The 24617-nt window shown below is 58.5% G+C and overlaps 2 protein-coding genes across 2 annotated transcripts; both read left to right on the top strand.

Moving 5' to 3' along the window:
- Positions 1-46: 46 nt before the first annotated feature.
- GBA2 (glucosylceramidase beta 2) lies at positions 47-8864 on the top strand (the record flags this gene model as incomplete). Its single annotated transcript, XM_081941625.1, has 17 exons — positions 47-276; positions 368-459; positions 539-654; positions 762-980; positions 3191-3430; positions 3792-3894; positions 3967-4120; positions 4538-4663; positions 5030-5205; positions 5295-5399; positions 5605-5712; positions 6153-6304; positions 6386-6492; positions 7669-7811; positions 7885-8000; positions 8073-8264; positions 8349-8864. The coding sequence occupies 17 exons, from the start codon at positions 47-49 to the stop codon at positions 8568-8570; spliced, it is 2601 nt and encodes an 866-aa protein (XP_081797751.1). The 3' UTR covers positions 8571-8864.
- A 4130-nt stretch (positions 8865-12994) lies between these two features.
- On the top strand, positions 12995-14424 carry LOC309388125 (avidin-like). The gene is made up of 3 exons (XM_081945162.1): positions 12995-13184; positions 13460-13580; positions 14317-14424. The coding sequence occupies exons 1-3, from the start codon at positions 13016-13018 to the stop codon at positions 14348-14350; spliced, it is 324 nt and encodes a 107-aa protein (XP_081801288.1). The 5' UTR covers positions 12995-13015; the 3' UTR covers positions 14351-14424.
- The last annotated feature ends 10193 nt before the right edge of the window (positions 14425-24617 follow it).

Genomic DNA, 24617 nt, shown 5'->3' with positions numbered 1-24617 from the left:
TTGGCGCCGCCGGAGAGTCCACTGCTCCGCACCTGCCGCTCCCGCCATGGCTGCCTTTGGGGGTTGCGCGGGCTGCGGGCGGGGCGCGCGCGGGGACGGGGAGGCGGCGGCGGCGGAGCTGATGAGCCGCTACGAGGGCCGGGCGGCGGGGCGCGGGGTGCCACGGTTCGGGTGGCGGCTGTGCCTGGCCCACCGCTTCGGCGAGCGCAGGAAGCCCCTGCAGGCCGGCGACGTCTCCCCCGCCCACGCCCTGCGGCACCTGGGGCTGGCCTTCAGGTGGGGGCCCCTTCCACGGCCGAGAGGGGGGGTTGAGGGAGACCGGGGACCCCCCTCCCCTCCCCCGGCTGACCCTCCCCTCCCCCCGCAGGTACCTGGGCTGGTGGTACCGGAAGACGCGCGTGGAGAAGCGGCTGCCCTTCATCGACCTGCTGCAGCCGCAGCCGCTGCGCCCCATCTACGGTAGGGGCCGCCCGAGGGGCGGGGGCCGCGCCGGGGCCGGTGGGCGCCGTCCAACCGTCCCTCCCTCCGTTCTCCGCAGGCTGCCCGCTGGGGGGCCTGGGCGGCGGCACTGTCACGCGTGGCTGGCGCGGGGACTTCTGCAGGTGGCAACTCTCGCCGGGCTTGTACCAGCACCGGGCCGTGGCGGCGGACCAGGTGGGTCAGGCGGGGGAGGAGAGGGGCGTCCTGGGCTTCCCCGTGCGGCCTCCGTGCGGCGCCCTGACCGGCGGCCTCCCTCCTTCCATCCCTCCCTCCCCGCCCAGTTCACGGTCTGCCTGCGGCGGAAGGGCCGGACGGTCTACCAGCAGGTGCTCTCCCCCGAGCGGCCCAGCCGGCTGCAGGACTGGAACTGGGGCTTCTGCGGCCACTACGCCTTCTACCACGCGCTCTACCCGCGGGCCTGGACCGTCTACCAGCTGCCTGGGCAGGAGGTGGTGCTGACCTGCCGGCAGATCACGCCCGTCATCCCGCACGACTACCAGGTGAGCCTCCCGGGGGAGCCGAGGGGGCGGGGAAGGCCGGGCCGGCAGTGGCTGGAGCCTCGGGCTTGGGGCTTCTCATGTGTGTGGTAGGGTGGGCCTCCCTTAGCCAGGGCTCTCTTCCTTGGGCCGGCTGTGGCACCGCTGCCTCCTTCCCCTCCCGCCTTGGCTTCCCAACCACACACCTGCTGCAATTAATTGCTCTGGCAAATTGCCTCATCCTGTTGCTCAGGCAGAACTTCCCTGGGCTATGCAATTCATAATCTGCATGGCAAATCTGCCTGACGGCTGAGTGATGTCTCAAGTGTAACTTCAGGGGGGAGGTTGCAATTGCAAAGGAGCTGATGGAGGGAGTAGAGTGGATGGCTGGGCTCCCCCGCAACCCCTTTCCCAGGCACCGGAGGTCGGGGGCCAAGGGAAGCCACGGGGAGGGAAGGGCTCAGCCAGAAAGGGCGGCGTTGCCTGGGCAGGAGGGAGGCTGGCCCTGGCTCTTCGTCCATGTACCCTCCAGGAGAGGCAGTCCGATAACCAGCGGCTGTGCCCCTCTGCCTTTGAAGCTGATCATTAGCGTTTTGCATTGCCCTGGGAAAGCACAGCAGCCATGTTGCACAGGAAAACACAAATTACATGCACTGCCATGTTCTCGGCTGGTTGAAATTTCTGGGGGGAGTTTTGAGGGTCGTCTTATGCGCAGAATATTGCGGGAATCCAAAGGGAAGCAACTGGGGCGTGGAGAAGCCCGAGCGTGGCCTCCCGGTACAGGAATGGGTGCAAGCAGAGTGGAAGATAGTCCTGGACAAAGGTCCTGCTTACCACGTCTGCCATTCCTTCCCCCAGCAGCAGCCGGACCTCCGGTGCTTTCCCATCAAGAGTTAAGGGTAACAACTCTACAGATTCTGGGGAGACCCAAAAGCCCAGAGCGCCTTGTCTTGCTAGGGTTGAATCCCTGCCAATCCCCCCACCCCAACCATCCCGGCCTCCGGGCGCTGGAGATGCCCCTGAAGATGCCCGGGTAGGCATGCAAAATTGAGGGTCTCATTGCCGTATTAAAAGATCCCCATGCTGTTGAATGACCTCCCCTAGGGGTGCTTGTAGGTGTGAAGGAGAGCTGAGAGACCCCAAATGCACAAACACGCACACACAAACGGGCCTAGGGCTTGGCCTTTGCACACCCCCTCCCCAACTGATTCCAGGCAAGGAGGAGAAGGTAGAGGGTCTCAACAAGGGACACCCCCATTCCCTTCCCCCGCAGCCAGCCCACCAAAGCCTCGGGGAGTGGGCAGGGGGGCCAGGATGAAGGCAGCATTGTCATTGGTAGCTCCCCAGAGGCCACCCACAAGCACAACGGGGGCCTGTCCGTGAGGTACCTCTGTCCCCGGGAAGCCAGCCATCCCTTTGGCAAAAGCTGCCATGGGTCGAGGTCTCTGGGGCGGGGCCCCTCATCCCGGGCCTGGTGATCGGCATGCCGCAGGAACCGGTCTCTGGGCTCCCTGAGCCAGGGGGCCAGCAGGGGGGAACACTGGAGGGGCTGGGGCTCGATGGAATGGAAGGAAGGGGAGTGGGCTCATCCAGAATCTGGGGCTGGGGGAGGCCGTCCGGGAAGGAGGAGATGAAAAGCTGCCTATGTAGTCCTCAACCTACGACCACAGCCGAGAGCAGAATTTCCATTGCTGACCAAGGTGGTGGTTAAGTGAGTTTCATCCGACTTTACGATCTCTCTGCCATCGTGGTTAAGTGAGTCACGGCAGTTGTTGTTAAGTGAATCATACCAATCTTAAGTGGACCTGGTCTCCCCCATGTCTGGAGCTGGCTGGCAAAGTCGCAGAAGGGCACCACGTGGCCCCAGGAGGCTGCTGCCGTTGTAAAGACGTGAATCCGGGTGCCGGAATCCGGGTGACCTGGCCGTGGGAATGCTGGGACCGTTGCAGGCGAGAATTACCAGTTACAGGTCGTTTCTTTCAACGCCATTGTAACTTTGGCCACTGAACAGATGGTTGCAGCTTGAGGACTGGCTCTCCACGGGATGGTCAAGGCTGCCTAGCCAGGACTAGGTTTTCCTTCTGGATAGTGTGTGTGTGTGTGTGTGTGCGCGCGCGCGCGCGTGTGGGGGGGTGTCGCTTCTTAATCTGGTGGCCCTCAGGTGCTTCTGCAGGGAAGGGGGGGCGGAGGGGGCTGGACTGAGCCCAGACGAGCCGCCCGTCTTGCGTCCTTAGGACTCCAGCCTCCCCGTGGGCGCTTTCGTCTGGGAGGTGGAGAATGAGGGGGCAGAGGAGGTGGAGGTCTCCATCATGTTCACCTTTCAAAATGGCACGGAGACCAAGGAGGACCACCGGGGTGGCCACTGGAACGAGCCCTTCAGCGTGGAGAAGGGGGGCAGCTGCGTCCGTGGGGTGATGCTGCACCACGTGACCCCTGCAAACCCCTACACCCTGGCCATCTCTGCCCGGGAGAAGGTAGGCCCCCCCGGAGGCCCCGCAAGGCTTAGGGATGGTCCATGGGAGCAGCTGGGACAGCAGCCTGGTGTGCCCTTCGGAGCTGCCTCTTGCAGGCTGGTAGAGAGCCCCATTGTGGCTTCTTTGCCACACCTCTGCTTCCAAGGCCCCGAGGGGGGTGGTGGTGGCTGCCTTCCCCACCTCTGGTGCCTCTGCGTTGTAGAAGGCCCCCTCGCTAGTACCCCAGCCCCCTCCCCGCAGCCTGTTCTGGGGCTGCCCTGCCCTCTTGCTCCTCCCCGCCTATCTTTGCCCCTGTCTCTAGGGAGGGAGGGGATTGGCTCTTCATTCCCCTCTGTCCTTCCCTTCTCCCCCCCCCCCCCAGGCAGGTGTTGCTGTCACCCACCTCACGGCCTTCAACCCTGCTGGCACCGGCCAGGAGGTCTGGCAGGATCTCTTGGCGGATGGCCGGTTGGCATCCCCTCAGGGTGAGTCCTGGGCTGTAGGGTGGGCGGAGGCAGGCAGGAGGCCAGGGCCCTGACGCTCGGGCTTTCCTGCAGGTCAGAGCCCCCCCACGGAGAAGGGGGAGGTCTGTGCAGCAGCCGTGTGTGCCACGTGTGTGGTGGCCGGTCAGGGTCACGGGAGGCTGGAGCTGGGCCTGGCCTGGGACATGCCTCGCATTCGCTTTGGATCGGCGGAGAAGGAGCATCGCCGGTGAGTGCTTCCTGGGGAGGGCTGGCTCCCGGGGGCAGGGGGGGTGTCTCTGTGCTTTGGGGTTGGGCCCACTTGGGTGACCCACACAGCTCTGCCAGCATGCAGCTGATCCTCACCTGATCCAGAAAACAGGGCTGTCTCAGGACCAGACTGCAGGGGGGGCATCCTACGACCTGTGGGCCTATCCAACCCTTTGGCTGTCTCTGCTGTCCGGCCTGTGGAGCCGGGGCAAAAGCCATGGCAGCAGCCCCACAACAGTCCCAGTTTCCCAGGCACCGCTTGGGAAAACGGCTCTCCCCCCCACACCCCCGTCCCCAGGTCTGTGTGCGGCCGGGAGAGCACCTCTGGGCCGGGCTGGCTTTGCTTCCCAACCGAGGCTCTGGCTGGCTGAGCATCCGTCTTCCTCTGTGCCCGCAGGTGGTACACCCGCTTCTTTGGCAGCGACGGGAACGCCTGCCCAGCCCTCTCCCACCATCTGCTGAGCCGCTACGAGGCCTGGGAGGAGAGGATTGAGACCTGGCAGGGGCCCATTTTGGCAAACAGGTAGCGCCCTGTGGGTGGGGGGCTTCTGAGGGGCAGGAAGGGGCCCAGGGCCAGAGATTTCCTGCTCTCCCTCTGCTGAGGAGCCACCATAGTCCACTCTGGCCAAACTAGGCTGCTTCCAGGCTGTCTCCTCCACCCACACCCCTGGTTGCCCCCCACCCCTGGTCCCCGGTTGTCCAGGCTCTGTGAGCATGGTGGGGGCTGCCTCCCCCCTCAGCTCTGCGTTGTTTCTGCTGAAGGGGTGGCTGTGTCCCCACTCTTCCTGGGCCCCTGGCCAGGTGGGCAGGCCTGCCGGGGGTCTCTGGGCAGACTGAGTCCACCCCTCAGAGGAGGACCCATTGAAGGACCCCTGTGTGCCTCTCGCAGCGACCTGCCCCCCTGGTACAAGTCGGCCCTCTTCAATGAGCTCTACTTCCTGGCCGACGGAGGCACCCTCTGGCTGGAGCTGCTGCCCGAGGACAGGGAGGCCCTGCGGGATACCCGGGGCCTCTCCCAGCTGCTCCCAGTCTTGCAAGAGTACGGCAGGTTTGCCTATCTGGAAGGTGAGCTTCGCTTTGGGCCCCGGGGGGGGGGGATGCTGGGGAGGGGGAATCCAGTGTGATGTGCAGCCGCTGCCGCTTCCTCCTTCCAGGCCAGGAGTATCGGATGTACAACACTTACGATGTCCACTTCTACGCCTCCTTTGCGCTTGCCATGCTGTGGCCCAAGCTGGAGCTCAGCCTGCAGTACGACATGGGTGGGTGCCCTCCCCCTTGGGCTCCGAGTGTCGGGAGGCCTTCCTCGGCCATCACTGCAGGCGGTCTGGGTCGAGGGATGCCCCTGGTAGGGGCGGGAGGGAACGCGCCTCCTTGAGCCGTGTCGAATGCTCCCGAGGGCCTGGCCTGCGCTTGGCTGGCGGCCATTTGGACAGCTGCTGATGGCGCTTCCCTGCCCTACCCCAGCTGCTGCGGTGCTGAATGAGGACGCTCGCCCTCGGCAGTACCTCATGAGTGGACAGACGGCCCCAGTGAAGCTGCGCAACGTCGTTCCTCACGACATCGGAGAGCCAGGTAAAGCCCCTCGTGTCTGGATGCAGGTCAGGCCTCGCTGTGCTCTGAGGGGCTCCCAGAGAACCCTCGGCACGGACCGCATCAGCTGCCCACGCTCGGCTTGGGGCCTGGCTGCATGGGGAGGGGGTGGGCCTTCCTGAGGGCTGCCCCTCTGCAAGGCGGGATGTCTCCAATTTGCCCGAATGCACCCCCAAGGCAGCTTCCCCTGGGGCCGCTCTTGGGGGAAGCGGGGCTGTTGGGGGGGGGGGGTGTAGATTGTGCGGCCTCCGCTTTTTCTGCCTGCGTGGGCGACAGGAAGCAAAAGCCCCCGAGAGGCTGTCAGCAGCTGAGAGGTCGAGGGGTCGTGGCCTTTGGGGGGAATCCCCTGGGGCCCCTGCTTGGAGTGCTGGGGGAGGGGGAGGGGGGAGGAAAGCCACACCGTCTCCCGCTCTCTTGGGCAGATGACGAGCCCTGGCAGCGGATCAACGCCTACCTGATCCACGACACGGCCACCTGGAAGGACCTCAACCTGAAGTTCGTCCTGCAGGTCTACCGGGATTACTTCCTCATGCAGGACGGGGCCTTCTTGCGGGACATGTGGCCCGTCTGCCAGGTGCAGTGCAGGGGAGGGCAGGGGCTTCCAGCCCCACGGGGGCCCCACGGACCCCTCCTCAGACCATTTTGCCTCCCTCAGGCGGTGGTGGACTCAGAACTGCGGTTCGACACCGACGGAGACGGCCTCATTGAGAACTCGGGCTTTGCTGACCAAACCTACGACGCCTGGGTGGCCACCGGAGCCAGGTGGGTGACGGGCCAGGAGCCCTGCACCCCCCCCCCCCAATCCTAGGACCCCACCCAGAAAAGCCTCTTGGAGGGAGCACCCCTCCAGCCTCACGGGGCTTTTTTGGGGCCCGGGGCTCTTTGGCCCTGCAGCCGTTTCTTGCTGCCTGTTCTTATTCCCCCTCAGTAGCAGTAGGTGGTGGTCTCTCTCGAGGGCTTTGGAACAACGATCCTGAGACCCTCCCCCCACAGTGCCCAGGGGAAAAGACCACCCGGGGGAGTCAGTCCTGGTTCTCTGGCGGCTCTCCAACCATTCAAGGCTAATTCCTGCTTGAGTCGTCGTCCCCCTGTGCCCCCCCCCCCGAGGAAGGGTCCCTTGGCAGCTGAGCCCCTTGGGGGCCCTGCTGCCTCCACCGGCTGAGGCAGTTGCAAAGACCCCCGCCTGCCTCCCCCTGCACAGCGTCCCTGGGGCTCCTGCTGGACTCTGCTGGCTGGGTGTCCTGAGATCACACTTCCATGGGGGGGAAGGCTGCCCCGCTGAGGGGGCTGGGTATTCTGGTGCCCTGCCTGGATGAGGCCGAGGAGGAGGAGAGAGGCGGGTGCCCTGCTCTGCAGAGCTGGCAAAACTAAAGGGGGGACCACCACGGCAACAAGTCACGTGGCCTTGATCCACGGCTCCTTCCATGGCCTCTGCGCCTGTCGCATGGGGGAGGGAGGGGATGGGTTGGTGGGAAGTAGCCGGAGGCGTAAGAAGGGCTGGATGAATGAAGGAGGTACCACTAGGCACAGGGTCCTTGGGCTGGTGGGGGGAGGGGGAGGGGGGAGTAAAGCAAGCTCAGCCTTGTGGGATTCCGCTGCCAGTCAATGCCAGCCCTGCGAGGCGGATAAGGTCGGAAGAGGGTGGAGCTCTCCTTTTAAGGAGACGGGCTCTGGGGATTGAGCCACCTTCCGCCCCCGGCAGTCGGCAACAGCAACCTGGCTGAGCTGCTCCCGAGGGGCTTCCCCCCCTCCACGCTCTTTCTTCCGTGGCCCCCTGCCCAACCCTCCTCACCAGCCCAGGGAGCGCTGCTGGCAGCAGCATATTCCTGGGCCAAGCTGCCTGCCCTCCTGATGCCAGGGAAGAGGGCAGCTCCGACTGCCTGGTCACCTCTCTCACCCTCCCTTTGGGCAACCCCCTCCTCTCCTTTGCTTGGCCAGTGCCTACTGTGGCGGCCTTTGGCTGGCGTCCGTTTGTGTGATGTGCAGAATGGCGGAGGCCTTGGCAGACGGGCCGGCCCAGGAGAGGTACTCGGGCATCCTGGCTAAGGGCACGGCAGCATTTGAGCGACTGCTCTGGAACGGTAGGTCTGGGCCGAGCCGGGCGGGTCAGCAGGGCCGGAAAGAGCCTCCAGCCACCTGCTTTCTCCCTCGCAGGGAAGTACTACAACTACGACAGTGGCCGTGGCCCGTCTTCGGACAGCATCATGGCAGACCAGCTGGCCGGGCAGTGGTTCCTACGGGCGTGTGGGCTGGGCGAGGGGCAGTCCGAGGTGAGGAGGGGGGCCAGGAGCCTTGGGAGTTGTGAGCGGGGGAGGGCTCCACAAGCCCCCTCTGGTCCACAGGTTTTCCCTCGCAGCCACGTGCTCAGTGCCTTGAAGACCATCTTTGAGCTGAACGTGATGGGCTTTTCGGGAGGGACCATGGGGGCGGTGAACGGCATGCGTCCCTCAGGGTCGCCGGACACCTCCAGCCTGCAGTCGGACGAGGTGTGGGTCGGTGTGGTCTACGCACTGGCTGCCACCATGATCCAGGAGGTGGGTGACGGGGGGGGGAACGGGGGAGGCGGGGAGGGGCGGGGTGCCAGCCTGGCTGACTGGGTTTCCTCTCGCCTGGCACAGGGCCTGGTGCAGGAGGGCTTCTGCACCGCCGAGGGCTGCTACCGGACGGTCTGGGAGCGGCTGGGCATGGCATTCCAGACCCCCGAGGCCTACTGTGAGAGGAGGGTCTTCCGTTCGCTGGCCTACATGCGCCCCCTGAGCATCTGGAGCATGCAGCTGGCCTTGGAGCGGCGGGCGGCACAAGGGCAGCCCTTCCCAGCCCCACCTGCGGCCAAATCCTAGGGCCTGTGCGCCAGGGGAGGCGGGCAGGCTGTCGCTTCCGCCTGGCCCCCCTGAGCAGGAGCAGGCCCACGGGTGCACCCGGAATGAAGGAAGCCCCTCCCCCCGACAGAGGCCAGAGCGGAGCTGTTGGGCAAGGGGGCAGCTTAGAGGTCTTGGCATTCTTCAATCTTCAACACTCCCACCACCACCACCACACACACACCCTTTGATTTGCACACAATCACGTTCTGTATAATCTGAAGTTATTTTTAGAGGCTGAATAATTTTAATTTAAATAAATAAATTGAACTTGGAAAGAGGGCTTTGCAGAACCCTTAATGATGGCCGTGGCATACAGAGGCAGGAGGGGGCCGTTGCCTGGGTGCCCCTGGTCTGCCAGAGATGGATCTCCTTCCTGCAGACCAGGCTGTTGCGGGGGGGGGGGGGGGGGGCTTCTCTGCATCTTCCAGGGCGGGGGCTTTGCTGCAGCCGTGCTGCCAGGCTCTCTCTGCCAGCCTGTCCAAACTCTCCCGGGACCTCTGGGGACGGGGGGACGGGTGTTCCGTCCTCTGGGAGGGGGCAGCGTCTAGCTGGGCAGATGGGCTTTGGCAAGGGGGGGGAGTGGCCTGCAAACCGCCTTCTGAAAACCTTTGAAGTTTGGCCAGTCCTGTGTGAAGGGTGGGCTTCAGTGGCCCCGTGCACTTCCATCTTTCCCCTGTCTTTGTTCACACGAACGCAGAAGGTGAGACTCCATCTCAATCTTGCCCTGTGAAATGGGCACCTCTGCCCTGCCCTGGACTGGCCTGCCCATTATAGTTCAGACGTGGCTGAGATGGGGCAGCTGGGACCTGGGGAGGCCGGGCCATGTGAGTGGCTCTAGAGGGGGTCTAGTTGGGAGGGGAGGAGTTGCTGGAAGCCTCCTGGAAAGCTTGGCAGCAGGTTGGGCACCCTGAGGGCTTCCTGGCAGCCGCTCGCCTTCAGCCCCGCCCTCCTGGAAGGTCAGAGAAAGCCTCTGCTTCCCCATAGAGGGGAGGGGAGGTCACCTCTTGTGGGAGTCCATGTACCCCAAAGAGTGGCTCTTGGGGCACAGCATCCCATGCAGAGGGAAAAGGCCCAGTGAGCAGCACCCTCTGGAGGCTGAGCTGAGACCCCATGCAGCCAATCTTCATTCTGCGCCACACGGTGTGGAAAGCCTCTGTGGGGTCTGGAACACCCTCTTCTGGCAACAGCGTGAACCAAGGGGAGCGGCCAAATGTGACACACAGACCCCACCGTTGCCCAAAGGCCACCTCTGATGCAAGACGCCACCTCACCTGCACCCAGCCAGGAATCCCAGCACTGGACGGGAAGACTGCTGGGGCAGCAGCCATTTCTACACTGCCAATGGAAAGGGCCTTGCCAAGACCACCTGCAGCTGTGGCTGCTGCTGAGGAGCCCTGGGGGGAGGGGGGAAGGCTGGGTGCTCTTACTGCTTTCCACGCTGAAGGAGGAAGAGCTCCAGTGCTGATGAGCCCTCCACCCCCCCCCAAGAGGAGATGCCCTCAATAATTAAGGGAAATTAGGTTCTTGCTGGCGGCCCCCGTGGCTACCTGGTCAACTGGAGGGATTGCCTGGGCCTGGGGGGTCTTGGGCAGAGCCAAGTGCGTTTCTGGCAAAGGAACTGAGCCGGAGAGAAAGCCTGGTGCAGGAGGGTCGCTCCGCGGCTGCTTTCCAAGCACTTCAAAGGCGCCTCTTCAATGTGGCGGTGCACAAGTTCCCTGTCCAGAGCGCAAAAGGGTCCCAGGGGTGTCCTGCAGCTGTCTAGGCAGCCCTTGGCAGGCCCAGGGGGAGGGGGAGACATTGGCTCTCCCCTTCTGAAACCAATGCCTGGAAGAGGAAAAGGGGGGCTGCAGAAGCACCACGAGCAGCAGCCAAGACCCTTCTCTCCCCCCCCCCCAAACGGCTTTGGAGGGCCGCTTGGAGCAAAGGGGAGGAGGATTGGGGGCCGTGCCATTCAGGTGCTTTAGAGGAAGGAAAAGAAGGGGAAGGCCACCACCTGGAGGCTCTCCGTTGGTGGGAGAAAGTGGGGGGAGGGCATTGCTGTGGGGGGAATGAAAGAAACTTCTGTTGCATCACCAACATAATTCAGTCACATTGGTTGATTTGGTGTCAAACTCGTGGCCTGCAGGCCAGATGTGACATGCCCTGCCCACACCCACCCGTTTTAGTGAAGGGGGGAAGTTGTGATATGTCATCGTGACTTTGACCCCCCTGCTTTAGGTGAAGCAAAGTTGGGCCACCACTCCCCCCCCCCCCCCCGTATGGCAATTTCCCCCAGGGTCCCAGCCCAGGAGTGGCCCTCTTTGATGTCAGGCCTTGCTTAAATGGCAGCCGAGGCACTGATGTCACTGGAGAAGACTGTGGCCAGAGTCCATGGGGAGCCTGCAGAATGCCTCTCCAGGTGCTCCATAATGTTCCTTCTTCCCATCATCTCCCTGATACTAAAAGTAAAGAATAATAAAAGTGAATTACGGATTCCCCTCCACCCCCCTGATCAGCTTAATGCTTTACAGTCAATGTGGCTGCTGTCTGCGAACAAGCCGGGACTTTGCTTCACACAATTCTCCTCGCAGCCCCTTTCGGTTGCTTGGGGGTCTCTGGGCTTGGCGATTTCCTTGCAGGTGTTTCCAAAGAGCCTCCAAGACCATCCCCAAATAACCAAGACTGACAGGGCAAGACCCTGCAATGTAAAGAGAGAGAAACCCCATTCCTTCCTAGCCCTGATGAAATTACCTAGTTGGGTCATGAGACGTCTGCAAGGAAACAACCAAGCTCCAAGACCCCCAAGGACCCCTCATGTCAACCCTGGGCTGCAAAGACTCTCCTGCAGTGGAGCCCTTTGGGTTGCTTCTCTGTCTGGAAACTTTTGCCATGTCCTGAATCTGAAGGAGGAGGGAGAGAAATGGGGAAGGTGGTGATAAATTTTCTTCCCCCCCCCCCCACATGCATTCAAGAAAAGCCCCTCAGAGGCTCCTCCCGCCTGCCAAACCATAGGAGCTGCTTAAAGTGCCCTTGTGAGGAGCCGACCTTCAGAGCAAGCCGAAGCCTCCCCCCCCCCCGCCCCCAGTGGCGACAAGGAGGCGTCTCAGCCAGGAACTTCTGGGCCAGAAAGCCAAAACGTTGCTGTTCGCCCCGCAGATCTCAAGGATGGTCGCTCTGCAGGCTGGCCTAGTGGGAAGAGATGAAGGATAATAAGTAAGGTCACACAGATAGGCTTCTTCCGAATCTTGCAATCTGCCCTTGGCTCCCCCCTTCTGGAAATGGAAGCAACGCCTGGGGGGGGGGGGGCAAAGGGAGTGTGTGAATGGCCGCCCAGCAAAGCATCCAAGCCCCCCTGGGGCTCCCCTATAGCCTCCTTTGTTGCTAGTCTGCATGTAAGGCCACCTGCTGCACCCCCCTCCCCGAGTGACTTGGCGATGTTAGTTAGGGGAGCCAGGATTGGGCTACCACGGGCACCGAAGGGTCCGCTTCCCCCGGAGATCAATCGCTGAGCGAAGCAGCCCGACCCTTCGCCCCGCAGAGCGGCAGTTTTCGCCAGAAACAGACACATTTTCCGGGCAGAAGAGCAGACCAAGAAAAAATGGGGAGCCCCGCGATGGCCTTCGCGGTCTGCCCCCCCCCCCCCGCCCTCGCCTGCCAAAGTCACGGCCAGCACTCGCCAGCCATTTCCCAGAAGCGCCCGTCTCCTGGGGGGGGGGATCCTGCACCTCCCTGCCGCGAGGGGTGTGGGGAGGCGGCAGCTGCATGGGGGGTGGGGTGTAGCCAGCGCTAGCCCAAGCGGGGCTTTATAAGGGGCCGTCCCGCCGGGGCTGGCAAGTCTCGAGTCCTGGAGGGCACCATGGCGATAGGCACAGCAGCGCTGGGGCTCCTCGCTCTCCTGATCGGCTGCTCCTGCACCTCTGCAGAAGCTCAAAACTCGGGGCGCTTCGCCGTGCGGAAGGTGAGATGCGGAGTTGTGGGCAGAGGGTCCCGGCCTCCCTCGTCTAAAGCTCCCGCTCCCAGGCTCTGCGCAGAGGGGGCCGCTTCCTCGGGGTTGGCCGCACCCAGTCCCGCCGCGCTGAGCGCCAGGGGCTCCGAGTCCCCGACGGACGGACGGACGGACGAGCGCTTGCTCCTCTGCCGCCACTTCGGCAGGTTGCCGCCGGGGCTGCCGCTCTCGCTCGCTGGGCAAAGGGCAGAGCGATGCGGGCGCAGTCTGACAGGCGCCTCGGCCGACGGGGCTTTGGGATGGGCCGCCTCTGCCACCCCCTCCCGGCGTGGGCAGCCCGGGGGATCGGGCACGTGGGAGCTCCCCGGAGAAAAAAGAGTCAGCGCTGCCAGCCTCCCTACCTGTTGGACAGCCGAGCTCGGCCAGCCCCGTGATCGGCTTTCCTGCCCTCCTTTAGTGCGTCCTGAGTGGCAACTGGGTGAGTGACCAGGGCTCCAGGATGGTCATCTCCGACAGCAACAATTCCGGGGTGTTCAGCGGCTCCTACCTGACGGCCATGGCTGCCACCGACACCACCATCCGGGCTTCCCCTCTGCACGGCGTCCAGCACCAGGCAGACCAGCGGGCCCAGCCCACCTTCGGCTTCACTGTCAACTGGAACTTCTCTGGTAGAGCCACTCGCTATTTGGGGTGGAAGCAAATAGAATGGGGAGGGGGGAGGGAATCTAGTGGATCTCCCATTCCTTAGATCTGCCTCTTCCAGATTTTTTTTCACTGAATGCCCCCCCCCCCCAATAGCTGGAGCTGCCCAAAGACTCCTCTAGGTGCCACCAGCATGGAGTAAATCATTTGGGTGGGTTGATCTATGGAACATACACACACACACACCCAGTGCTATAACCCAGTTTCCTACTAGTGAGTCTCTGGCCGATTCCTCCCTCAGAGTCCACTGCTGTCTTTGTGGGCCAGTGTTTCCTGGACGAGGATGGAGAGGAGCAGCTGAAGACCACCTGGCTGCTGCGTGTGGAGGTGGGGTCTGTGGCAGAGGACTGGGGGGCAACCCGGTAAGGAAAAGCAGGGGCTGAACTGCTTTGCCCCCTAACTGGAAGGTCCCTGGGACCCCCCTTCTTCTTCTCTCTTTCCTTCCCCCTCCCCAAGTGGCTCTTTAAAGGGGGCACCAATGGTTTGTGTCTCTCGGGGTCATTTCAGCTCCCCGAGCAGCTCCAGCAGGAGAGGCTGGCAGCAGCACATCACGTTTCTGCCACTTCCCCCACAAAGAAGCCCCTCAAGCTTTTGAGGTGGTTCAGTGACAAGCTGTTGAAGTGTGGTTTGGGTGGCATCACAGTTGGGTGGGCCCACAGCTGGCAACACGTGGAGAGCTGGCATTAATTGCTCTACTCAAGTTGGAGAGAAGGAGCCAGCACAGCCCCTATATTTGTATGCGGCTAAGAGGCAACCAGGGTGCTTCCCCAGGCACACGGCCTGCACCTCCAAAGAGGCCATCTTCTCGGGACCCTCCAGAGTCTCTTCAAAGGAGGCCCACCAAAGACATTGGAAATTTCAACCAGCCTTCCTGGGGTCTGGGCCGTTCCCCTCCTCAGATGGGGCCTGCAATGGGTGGCTGAGGACCCTACCGACCCCAGAAGCAGCAACATCCATTTCCCCCTCTTTTCCATGGTCACCTGAGTGGGTGGAAGGAGGGAATGGGGTGGGTGTGGGTGGGTGGGTTGCTCAGTCTGGGGGGACAGCAGTCATGCCACCACGAATTTTGACATTTTCCTCCCTCCTGCTTCATTGTAGGGTTGGCACGGACACTTTCTACCGCACCAAGTGAGAGGGTGAAGAGAGCCAGGCTCCCGTGGTTTCTGCCTGGGGGGATGGGGGAAGGGTGAGCCTTCCTACCTCACCCATCAGCCACTCTTCTCCAATAAAATGTTTTCCTGAGCAGCATCAGCCTCTGTGGTCTTTCAGAAGCTCCCAGGGTGCCAGTCTGCAGGCTTCCCGGAGACCCTGGGTAGGACCCCCAAAGCCAACTCTGGGGTTCAAGGGCCCTTTTCTAGTACTTCCCCCCCTTATTTTGCCTTGGCTTGGTCCTGCGGAGAGGGGGCTTCCTCTATGCAGACAGGCTTGATTTGAGAAGCCTTCAGGAGGTGGGGGCTTAAGGAAAGTTGTTCTTGTGGTCACTCCTGCTTTGGACCCCTCTTGTCTCTATGACCACACAGCTGTTGTCCTGGAAGACGGTTGGGAACCTGCAGCTGATCCATAGGGCAGCAGTGGGAAGCACCCTCTCCCCAGGAGTTATAGATCTGTCCTGGTAGGGCCGGGGCACCTGGCTACTTTGTGAACTGAGCTGGTTCTCAGTGGGTCTCTGTGCAGGACAAGCTGCTGGGGGGGGGAGGTCACCGATTAAGCCCTTTGCCCCCAACCATCTCTGCCATTGGACAAGCTTAGACAGAGCGGCACCCTCAGGGTGGGGGATGAAAGGGAAGGCAGAAGGATGACCCTGGGTGAGGTTGGAAGTGTGGAACTGAGGCTGAGCAGGTTGCTCTGATTGGATCCAAGAGAAACTTTAAGGCAGGCATGCAATGGGGCACGACAAGGTTCGCTCTTGGACCTGGCCCTCTTCAACGTCTGCATAAGTGAACCAGTGGATTATTAATATTCACCAGCATCTGCCTTCACTAAAATCCAAGAACGGTCCCAATTCAGCCAAAAGCAGACCAATGCTAGTCCACAGAGCAATGGCCAAGGAGTCCACAAGGCACTTGAAAGTTTCCCAAACTTAGGAATGTACAAAAATCTATTTGAATGACAAATGGTTATGTTAGTATTGTAAAAAAGGATCGTAACTTATGCAAAATTATTTTTAAAGGTATTTGTATTTTAATGTTTTAAATTTCTAATAAAGGGGTTTTTTTTCTAAAAAAAAAAAGTTTCCCAAATGAGATAAACCCACCAGGCAATATCAAATCTCCAACACAAGAGGACTCAGGAGGCCCGAAAAGAAAGCACGATGTCCTTGGATCAGGTGAAGAAGGCAGAGTCCCTCTTCCTCATCCCTGACTGGCTACAGCTGCCGGCTTTCCCCACCTGTCCTGAGGGCTGCCCTTCAGCCAACTCCCTTGGCCAACTCCCCTCCAGCCCTGCCTGGGACCAGTTCACCCTCCTCCAAGGGGTATCAGGGGAAGCTGTGAGGGGGGGGGGCGAGTCATCACAACCTGTCACCCGTGATGTGCAGGGACAAGTGGTTGTCCAACCTAGTCTTGAAGTCCTCCTGCAATGGAGCTTCCTCTACAGCTCCAGGAGGCAAGCAGTTCCATTGACGGATCCCTCAGCCAGGAAATTCACCCCTCTTTCCAGGTTGACTCTCCTTCTGAGGAGCAAGAAAAGAGCAGCAGGACACAGGACAGGACAGAGGGGGGGGGGCTCGGTCATGCTTGTCTGTGCTGAGTGCACTGTTTAAATCTCAAACTCTCACACACACTCAGAGTGACTATGAGATAATAGCAAGTTTCTCAAAGCTGAACAGTTAAATAACAGATGAGAAAAGGAACATAAGACCAGATCGTCTTGGAAGGAAAGCCTGCCTCTTGAGTTTTGCTTCCAAAAGGAACACAGAGAAGTTAAAGCCTAGTCCAAAGTTTGGAGAGCCAAGCCAGCTTCATCCGCCTGACCCAAAGCCAGAATTCCAGGTGTCTTACATGACCAGACGGCACAGGGACAAGAAGTGGGAGCCAACTGTTATTTCCCTGCAGAGAGAGAACCATGGATCAGGACTGCTGGCTAAACCAGGCTGCAGCTAGTTGGCTTTAATTAAAGGACTTCCTTCCTTCCTTCCTTCCTTCCTTCCTTCCTTCCTTCCTTCCTTCCTTCCTTCCTTCCTTCCTTCCTTCCTTCCTTCCTTCCTTCCTTCCTTCCTTCCTGGGCCAGGAGCCTCACGGAGCCTCTAGGGCCTCTCTTCTCTACACACCCAACCTGCTTGGGGGCTCTGCCTCGTGGTCTGATTGCTCCAGCTTTTCTGAGGATGCCCAATTTGAATAGTGACTCCCTGCTTGATATTTGGCTTCCCTCAAGACCAAGCGAAGCACACAGAGAGCTCAAATCGAGGGGGCTGCATCGTTCCAGCCCCCTGCCTGAGGTTTTTTCATACCATTAGCCACGCTAATGAGGTTTTTTCTCCCTGAGGTTTTTTCATACCATTAGCCACGCTGTCCTACTGGACTGACCCTGGGGGGTGGGAGTGGGGGGGGCACCTCATCCAGCCCTAGGCCCCTTTTATGCAGGGCCTGGGTCTCTCACCTCTGCTGTTCCACACCCACACAAGGCTCCTGGTTAAGTGACTGGACAGCATGGGGCTCTTGAATAGAATAGAATAGAATAGAATAAATTTAATTTGTTAGCCGCTCCCTCTCCAAAAGGACTCGGGGCGGCGTACAATAAAAAACCCATACATATATACAAATACATACAATACATATACACATACATTTATTTATTTTATTTATTTCTTAGTGCTTATAGACCGCCCCCTCTCCCGAAAGGGACTCGGGGCGGTGTACAGTCCATATCAAAATACATCATAAATGACTATAGAATTTAAACAATTAAAATATTAAGTGGAGAAGGAGGAGAAGCTTCCGGAGGGAATGGAGGACTGCCTCTGAGCTCCGCTAAATGCGGAGGGCTCTTTGACGGGCGGGATGCTGCCGACCCTCATTTCCAGCTCGAGGGTCGGGATTTCTGGCGCCGAACATACTGGCACCCTGCCCGGCTCCAAGCTGGCCCGTTGGGTCGGCCGGGCAGCCGGGCAGGAGGAGGATAGCACGCCGGTCGGCACGGCATGGTGGCTGGCGTTTTTAAGCCGGCATGGCGGCTGGCGTTTTTGAGCCGGAGCGGCGGAGCGGCGGAGCGGCGGAACGCCAGCGCCAGTGGAGCAGCGGACGCGGTAAAGGCCTGAGCGGAGGGGGCGGAGAAGGCTGGAGGAGGCTGGAGGACGGCGGCGGGGATCTGTTTGACTGGTCTGTTTGACTGGAGGCATTCAGTGAGATGGTGGCAACCCAGGAGAGCCGAGCGCCCCGAATTGCGATCTAGGGGACTCTGAGCTCCAAACTGGCCGGCGATTGTGATTCTAGACCGGCGAGAGGGCTGTGGGAAGGAGAGCGAGGCCCGAGGGAGGCCCGAGAGACCCGAGGCGCCGGAGGGAAGAAGGGAAGGAGAGTGAGGCCTGAGGCCTGAGGCGCCGGAGGAAGTGGAGAGTGGAAAGATCGGCAGAAGGGCTGCAGGGAGGCCGCAGGGAGGCGGATGCAGCCCCCCCGGGCCCAATAACAACGACTATGGGTGGCCAAATGGACGGAGGACTATTTATAACTATGGCAGGCCATGGAACGGAGGCTTTGGAACATCAGAGGCCCATGCAGAAGGTCAGACCCGGTACTTTGCTGTGCTCACTACTACCCCCCCCCCCACTCATTTACCACCTACTTATTATGGGCTATCCGCCCTACTGCCTATTACGAACTACCCCTTAGCTGCAGCCTTTTATCCACCAGCTGGCTATTTTATTTCCATCAGCCCATCATTTCCATCTAGATGTGGACTATCTTCATCAGCCTATCCCCTTGCCAGTACTATCCCCTTAGTGGGAATTGCGGCTGCTAATGCATATTAACATCGACAACTCCCACTTGATGAACTTGGCCCTGTCCAATATGTTATATACGAGGCTAGACCTGCTACAGCTACAAGAGTCCCCCCTGTCGCAGTTATGGCCTCCTGCCCTTTCAAGGGCCCACCTTGAGGACGGGTTCATTAACCCAGAGAGGTGGAGGAAGCGCACATTGAGGGGTTTTTTAACTAATTGTTTTTTAAAAATTGTAAGGGGTTCCAGGGATGGGGGGGGGAACAGGTCAGGAGGGATGGTAGAGCCAGGCATCTAGGTGTGGTCGAAGGAGGAGGGAGCCGAGTGGGGGAGGAGAGGGAAGATAGCATTCCTGTGCAGGGCTCTTTGATACCAACGGTCGTGGGGAGGGGCAGGTGCGAGGACAGATCAAGAGCGCGTAGTCGGTTGGGAGACCGGGGTTTTTGGTCATACCCGGTCATTTGTACCAACCCCTGCATACTAGGTGGTCAGGATCTACAGACCCAAGGCCTGAGACTGCTGTTATGCAATGCGAGGTCCGTTGTCAATAAGGCCCCCCTCATCCACGATCTAATTTTGGAGGGGGAGCCGGACCTCGCAGGAATAACTGAGACCTGGTTGGGCCACGAGGGAGGCTTACCCCTCGTGGAAATGTGCCCGCCAGGTTATCGAGCATTTCACCAGCCTCGGGCCCAGGGAAGGGGTGGTGGGGTAGCAGTGATTATCCGGGAAGACTTGGAGCCGAGAGAGTTCACTGTGCCGCAGACATCCGGGTGTGAGTCCCTTGTCGTGAGATGGGGCCCAGGGAGGCAGTTGGGCCTGCTGATAGTATACCTGGCTCCTCGCTATACATCAGCGGCCCTGCCTGAACTCCTCGAGCTGATCTCATCGGTGGCGGTTGAGACCCCCAAACTTTTAGTGATGGGGGATTTTAACCTGCCGTCGATGGGAGAAGCGTCTGAGGGGGTTCGGGAGTTCATGGCTTCCATGACAGCCATGGACCTGACCCAATTAATTCAGGGCCCTACTCACGAGGGAGGCCACACGCTGGACCTTGTCTTTGTCTCTGGCCAGTGGACGAGTGATCTGGGAATAGGGGATTCAACTATTATTCCCCTGTCATGGTCAGATCACTCACTCCTCCGACTTGACTTCCCCGGTGCTACCCTCCGCTGCGGGGAGGCGGAACCGGAAGGTATTAGATGGTTCCGCCCCAAGCGCCTGATGGAACCAGATAGGTTCCAGACGGAGCTTGGGCCACCTCCTGTGGACCTGACCCGCCCCCGGGTGGAGGACCTGGTAGACGCATGGAATAGTGCGACTACCGGGGCCCTAGACCGGGTGGCGCCTTTGCGGCCTCTCCTGCGGCGACGAACCACCCTGGCCCCTTGGTTTACCGAGGAGCTAAGGGTGATGAAACGCCACAAGAGACGCCTAGAGAGTCGTTGGAGATCCTCCCGTTCCGAATTTGACCGAGCACAGGCACGAGCCTATTTGAGGACGTACCTTGTGGCATTAAGAGCGGCCAAACGTCAACATTGTGCGGCTCTTATTGCGTCCGCAGATAACCGCCCTGCCGCCCTGTTTCGGGTGACTCGCTCTCTCTTGTTTGAGAGACCGCGGGGAGCCCCTTTACAGGGCAGAGCAGAGGAGTTTGGGAAATATCTACAGGACAAAGTCGCTCAAATCCGGATGGGATGGGCCCCTTTCAGTGGTCCAGTGGAGGCGCCCGAGGCGAGTCTTGAGGGACCATTCTGGGAGGAGTTTGACTCGGTTGCCATCGAGGATTTGGACAGGTTGCGTGGACGTCTGCGACCTACCACATGTTTATTGGACCCGTGTCCCTCCTGGCTTGTACTGGCATCCTGGGAGGTTACGCGCGACTGGCTCCTGGGCCTAGTGAACGCTTCGTTGGGCGAGGGGTTTCTGCCGGCCGCCTTGAAAGAGGCGGTTGTGAGGCCCCTGCTCAAGAAGCCTTCCCTGGACCCAACGGATCTAGTCAATTATCGTCCAGTCTCCAACCTTCCCTTTTTAGCGAAGGTTGTAGAGAGTGTGGTGGCACAACAGTTTCCACGTCACCTGGAGGAGAATGATTATCTAGACCCGCGCCAGTCCGGCTTCCGACCCGGGCACAGCACGGAGACGGCCTTGGTCGCGTTGGTTGATGATCTCTGGAGGGCCAGAGATAGGGGTTGTTCCTCTATCCTGGTCCTATTAGATCTCTCGGCAGCGTTCGATACCATCGACCATGGTATCCTGTTGCACCAGCTAGAGGGGCTGGGAGTCAGGGGCACCGTTTTACGGTGGTTTGGCTCCTACCTCTCTGGCCGGATGCAACGTGTGTTGGCAGGGGAGCAGAGATCGACCCGGAGCCCCCTCACATGTGGGGTACCACAGGGGTCGGTGCTCTCGCCTCTCCTGTTCAACACATACATGAAACCGCTGGGCGAGATCATCCGTGGTTTCGGGGTAGGATATCATCTGTATGCTGATGATACTCAGCTATACATTTCCACCCCGAACCACCCCAACGAGGCCGTTGAAATGATGTCCCGGTGTTTGGAGGCCGTACGGGTCTGGATGGATGGCAACTGACTAAAACTCAACCCTTCCAAGACGGAGTGGCTGTGGCTTCCGGCCTCCCAGTTCAACCAGTTGCTTCCATCTCTGGCCATTGGGGGCGAGCAACTGGCCCCCATGGAACGGGTGCGCAATTTGGGCGTCCTCCTGGATGCCCGGCTGTCCATGGATGACCATGTAACAGCCGTGGCAAGGGGGGCGTTCCATCAGGTTCGCCTGATGCGCCAATTGTGCCCCTTATTGGACCGGGATGCCCTATGCACAGTCACCCATGCGCTGGTGACGTCTCGCCTGGACTACTGCAATGCTCTCTACATGGGGCTTCCCTTGAGATGCACTCGGAGACTGCAGTTGGTCCAGAACGCGGCCGCGCGGGTGATTATGGGGAGGACTAGATACTCCCCTGTAACACCTCTCCTGCGCGAGCTGCACTGGCTTCCTGTAGTCTACCGAGTGCGTTTCAAGGTTTTGATTATGATCTTTAAAGCGCTTCATGGCACAAGACCTAGTTACATGCAGGATCGCATCCTGCCCCATACATCCCTACGACCAATCCGCTCACACAGAGAGGGACTTCTTCGGGTGCCGTCCGCTAAACAGTGTCGGGGGGCGACACCCAGGAGCAGAGCCTTCTCTGTGATGGGCCCAGCCCTGTGGAATGACCTCCCCCGTGACATCAGGATTACTTCCGATCTCCGCTCCTTCCGTGTACAGCTGAAGACACACCTCTTTCAATTATCTGGCCTGGCTCAACCGTAAATATTTTTTCTCATTCCTCCTGACAGTCCTTTTAAATTTTTAAATTGTGTTATTACTAGTGGGGTATTTTAATGGTGATTTTTAGCTGTCTAAATGTGATGTAATTTGTTACCTCCTCCGTGCATGTATGTCTTTGTATATGTGTGTATTTGGATGTTTATGTGTTTGCACATATGTTTTATGTTTTATATGTTTTATTGTACGCCGCCCCGAGTCCTGTCTGGAGAGGGAGCGGCTAATAAATTCAAATTTATTATTATTATTATTATTATTATTATTATAAATACATAAATAAGAGGAGGATAAAAAGATATACAGAACTGTACTGCTAAGTAAATAATTTAAAATGTACAACATTTAAAACCCCAATATCCTATAAAATTAAGTTTAAAAGAGCAATACAAACACATACATGTATCCGGAGGAGGTAACACTCGTTAAAAGCATACAATAGTAATAATAGAATTAAAATTAACAATTAAAATACCCTCAGTTAAAATTACAAATTTAAAAAGATTGTCAGGAGCAATGGGATAAAACTATGGTTGAGCCAGGCCAGCTAATTGGAAAAGGTGGGTCGAGCTTTACACGGAAGGAGCGGAGATCGGAGGTAATCCTGATGTCAGGGGGGAGGTCATTCCACAGGGCTGGGCCCATCACAGAGAAGGCTCTGCTCCTAGGTGTCGCCCCCCGACACTGTTTAGTGGACGGCACCTGGAGGAGTCCCTCTCTGTGCGAGCGGATTGGTCGCAGGGATGTATGGGGCAGGATGCGATCCCTTGGCTTGTTTTGGTTGGCCATCTCTGCCCTAGGATGCCACAGGCGGTGTTGCTCAGGTGCTTCTCCATTGCCCGGAGGCTGGGGACAGGGTTGGCAGGGACTCAACCCTAGCAAGACAGAGGGGCTCTGGGCGTTTGGGTCTCCCCTAAATCTGGAGAATCTTGTTATCCTTAAAGCATTCCTCCACAGGGCTGGAGTTCAATGAGGAGGGGACTCCTCCCGGGGTAAGCGTTGGCAGCCGTGGGTAGGAGGACCCTCGCCCAGATTGACCTTCTGTTCCGTTCTGACTCTGCACAGATGGTCCCCAGGGCAGGTGGGGTGGGGGCTGCTCGTGGCTGCTTCCTGTGGGGTGTCTTTCGCTCCCAGTGATGCAATTAATCAGCCACGGAATTCTGCCGGTAAATCATTAAGCTGCTCCGATGAGAAGGATCTTTCTCCCGCTTGACTTAAGGAGGGAGGGGGAGGAGGAGGAGGAAGGTTGATGAACGGCAGCGCGGTGAATGTAGAAGCAGGAGAAAGAGAGCCACCACTCCTGTGAGTTGGATGATATCCTTCTTTGTGGTTTTTGTTTTTTCCCCTTTTAATGGTTTTTTTGTTTATTTCTGTCTTATAAACGTTTAGAAAGTTTTAGACAAAGGCGTGATACCATTGGTTGAAACGATCACATATTTGCCTTGTTTCGTTATTCCTGGGGGTTATTTCAACACTAACCACAAGAGGGAGCAAAATACTTAATTTGTATCCGGAGACTAAGGGAGTTCAGCTTTACTTTTCCTTAAGGCTGCTGACCAATCGCTCACAAAGCATCCTATTTACAGGAATCCTATTTACAGGACCTCAGATTTACTTTTATTTAACTTTTTGTGAGCGAAATACTACTTTTCAACAGAAGACTGCTTTTATCAGGAGCTAAGACTTACTTTTACTGTTAAAACAGTCATTGATTTCTAGATTAGGCAATTTTTCCAGGATGCTTTGTTGCCACCCGTGTTTAAAGATTTAAGAAGCGACAGAGAGGCTTACTAAAACAATCAAGATGACTGATTATTTTCCATATTCTGGTTACCTAATCAACTGAATAACAAAGTTGGAAGGAATCTTGGAGGTCTTCTAGTCCAACCACTTGCTCAAACAGGAAACTATTTGATCTCTGTGATGGCAAATCTATGGTACACGTGCCACAGGTGGCACACAGAGCCCTCTCTGCGGGCACAGCAGCCGTCGCCCGTGCCTCCTGCGGGCCAGCTGGTCTTCGGGTCTCAGGGCAGGGAGCATGCAGGGGTGCGTGCATGCATGTGCGGAGGGCGGCAGGGTGCATGCATGTATTTTAGGGCCCCATTTTGGGCCTGGAAAGCCTCTTGCAGAAACCTGGAAGCCAAAGATGGGTGGGGGGGGGCGTGCAAGCCTGGGTGGTCACGCACGCATTGCATTATGGGTGCAGGTGCGTGCGCTTTCGGCACGACAAAAAGGCTAGCAAGCACTGCCCTGCATCACTTCAGGCAAATGGCTCTGCCCAATCTCTTTTTAAAAAGAGTGTTCCAGTGTTGGAGAATTCACAGTTTCCAGGGACAACCCGTTCCACTGGTTAAATGTCCTCATTGCCAGGAAGTTTTTTCTTAATTCCTTAATTCTAGGCTGGCTTTCTCCTTGATTAGTTTTCATCCATTGCTTTTTGCCCTGCCTTTAGGTGCCTTGGAGAATAGCTTGACTCCCCCTTCTTTGTGGCAGCACCTCCAATAGTGGAAGACTGCTCCCATGTCCCCCCCCCCGTATTCCTGCTCCTCACTAGTCTAGACAACCCCCCCCCCCTTTCTCCTCTTTCATGTTGGGATGAATGATAGAAGAAAGAATGTAAACAATTACTACCTTTCCACAGAAGTACACAGCGGTAGGGACGAGGGCCTTCTTGAAAGTATTTGGATTTCAAAGAAAAAGAAATGGCATTGCCATTGGAACTCAGCCAAGAAGAAGGAATAGGTGGACTTTGCCAATCAGTTTGTTGAGGTGTGCAGGAAACACAACATTGTAGTAATGGGAGATTTTAACTACCCTGAAGTCAATTGGGAAACTAACTCGGCAGGCAGAGGGAAGATCAAACAGGCTCCTGACTTGCCTGGCTGACAACTTTGTCCAGGAAAAGGTGGAGGAGGGAACTGGAGGGGCTTCATTCTCACCAAAAGGGATGAAATGGTTGAGGGACTGGAAGTTACGGGAACTTTGATGGAAAATGGTCATCTCAAACTAGAATTGTACTGTTCAAAGTAAATTGTTCTTTGTGCATGCGCAGAACAATTTACAGTGCACTGGGCATGCGCAGTCACTAACAACTAGAATGGTGGCGGCC

Source organism: Natrix helvetica (genome assembly GCF_964273705.1).
Source record: "Natrix helvetica genome assembly, chromosome: 2".
NCBI lineage: Eukaryota > Metazoa > Chordata > Lepidosauria > Squamata > Natricidae > Natrix > Natrix helvetica.
The sequence above is the reverse complement of the archived record's forward strand: the minus strand, read 5'-3'. Positions and strand labels throughout refer to the sequence as shown.

Coding starts and splice junctions, on each gene's coding strand:
- LOC309388125 (XM_081945162.1), top strand. CDS start 13,016: ATGGTCATCTCCGACAGCAACAATTCCGGGGTGTTCAGCGGCTCCTAC. Junction 13,185..13,459: donor TGTCAACTGGAACTTCTCTG/GTAGAGCCACTC, acceptor TTCCTCCCTCAG/AGTCCACTGCTGTCTTTGTG. Junction 13,581..14,316: donor GAGGACTGGGGGGCAACCCG/GTAAGGAAAAGC, acceptor GCTTCATTGTAG/GGTTGGCACGGACACTTTCT.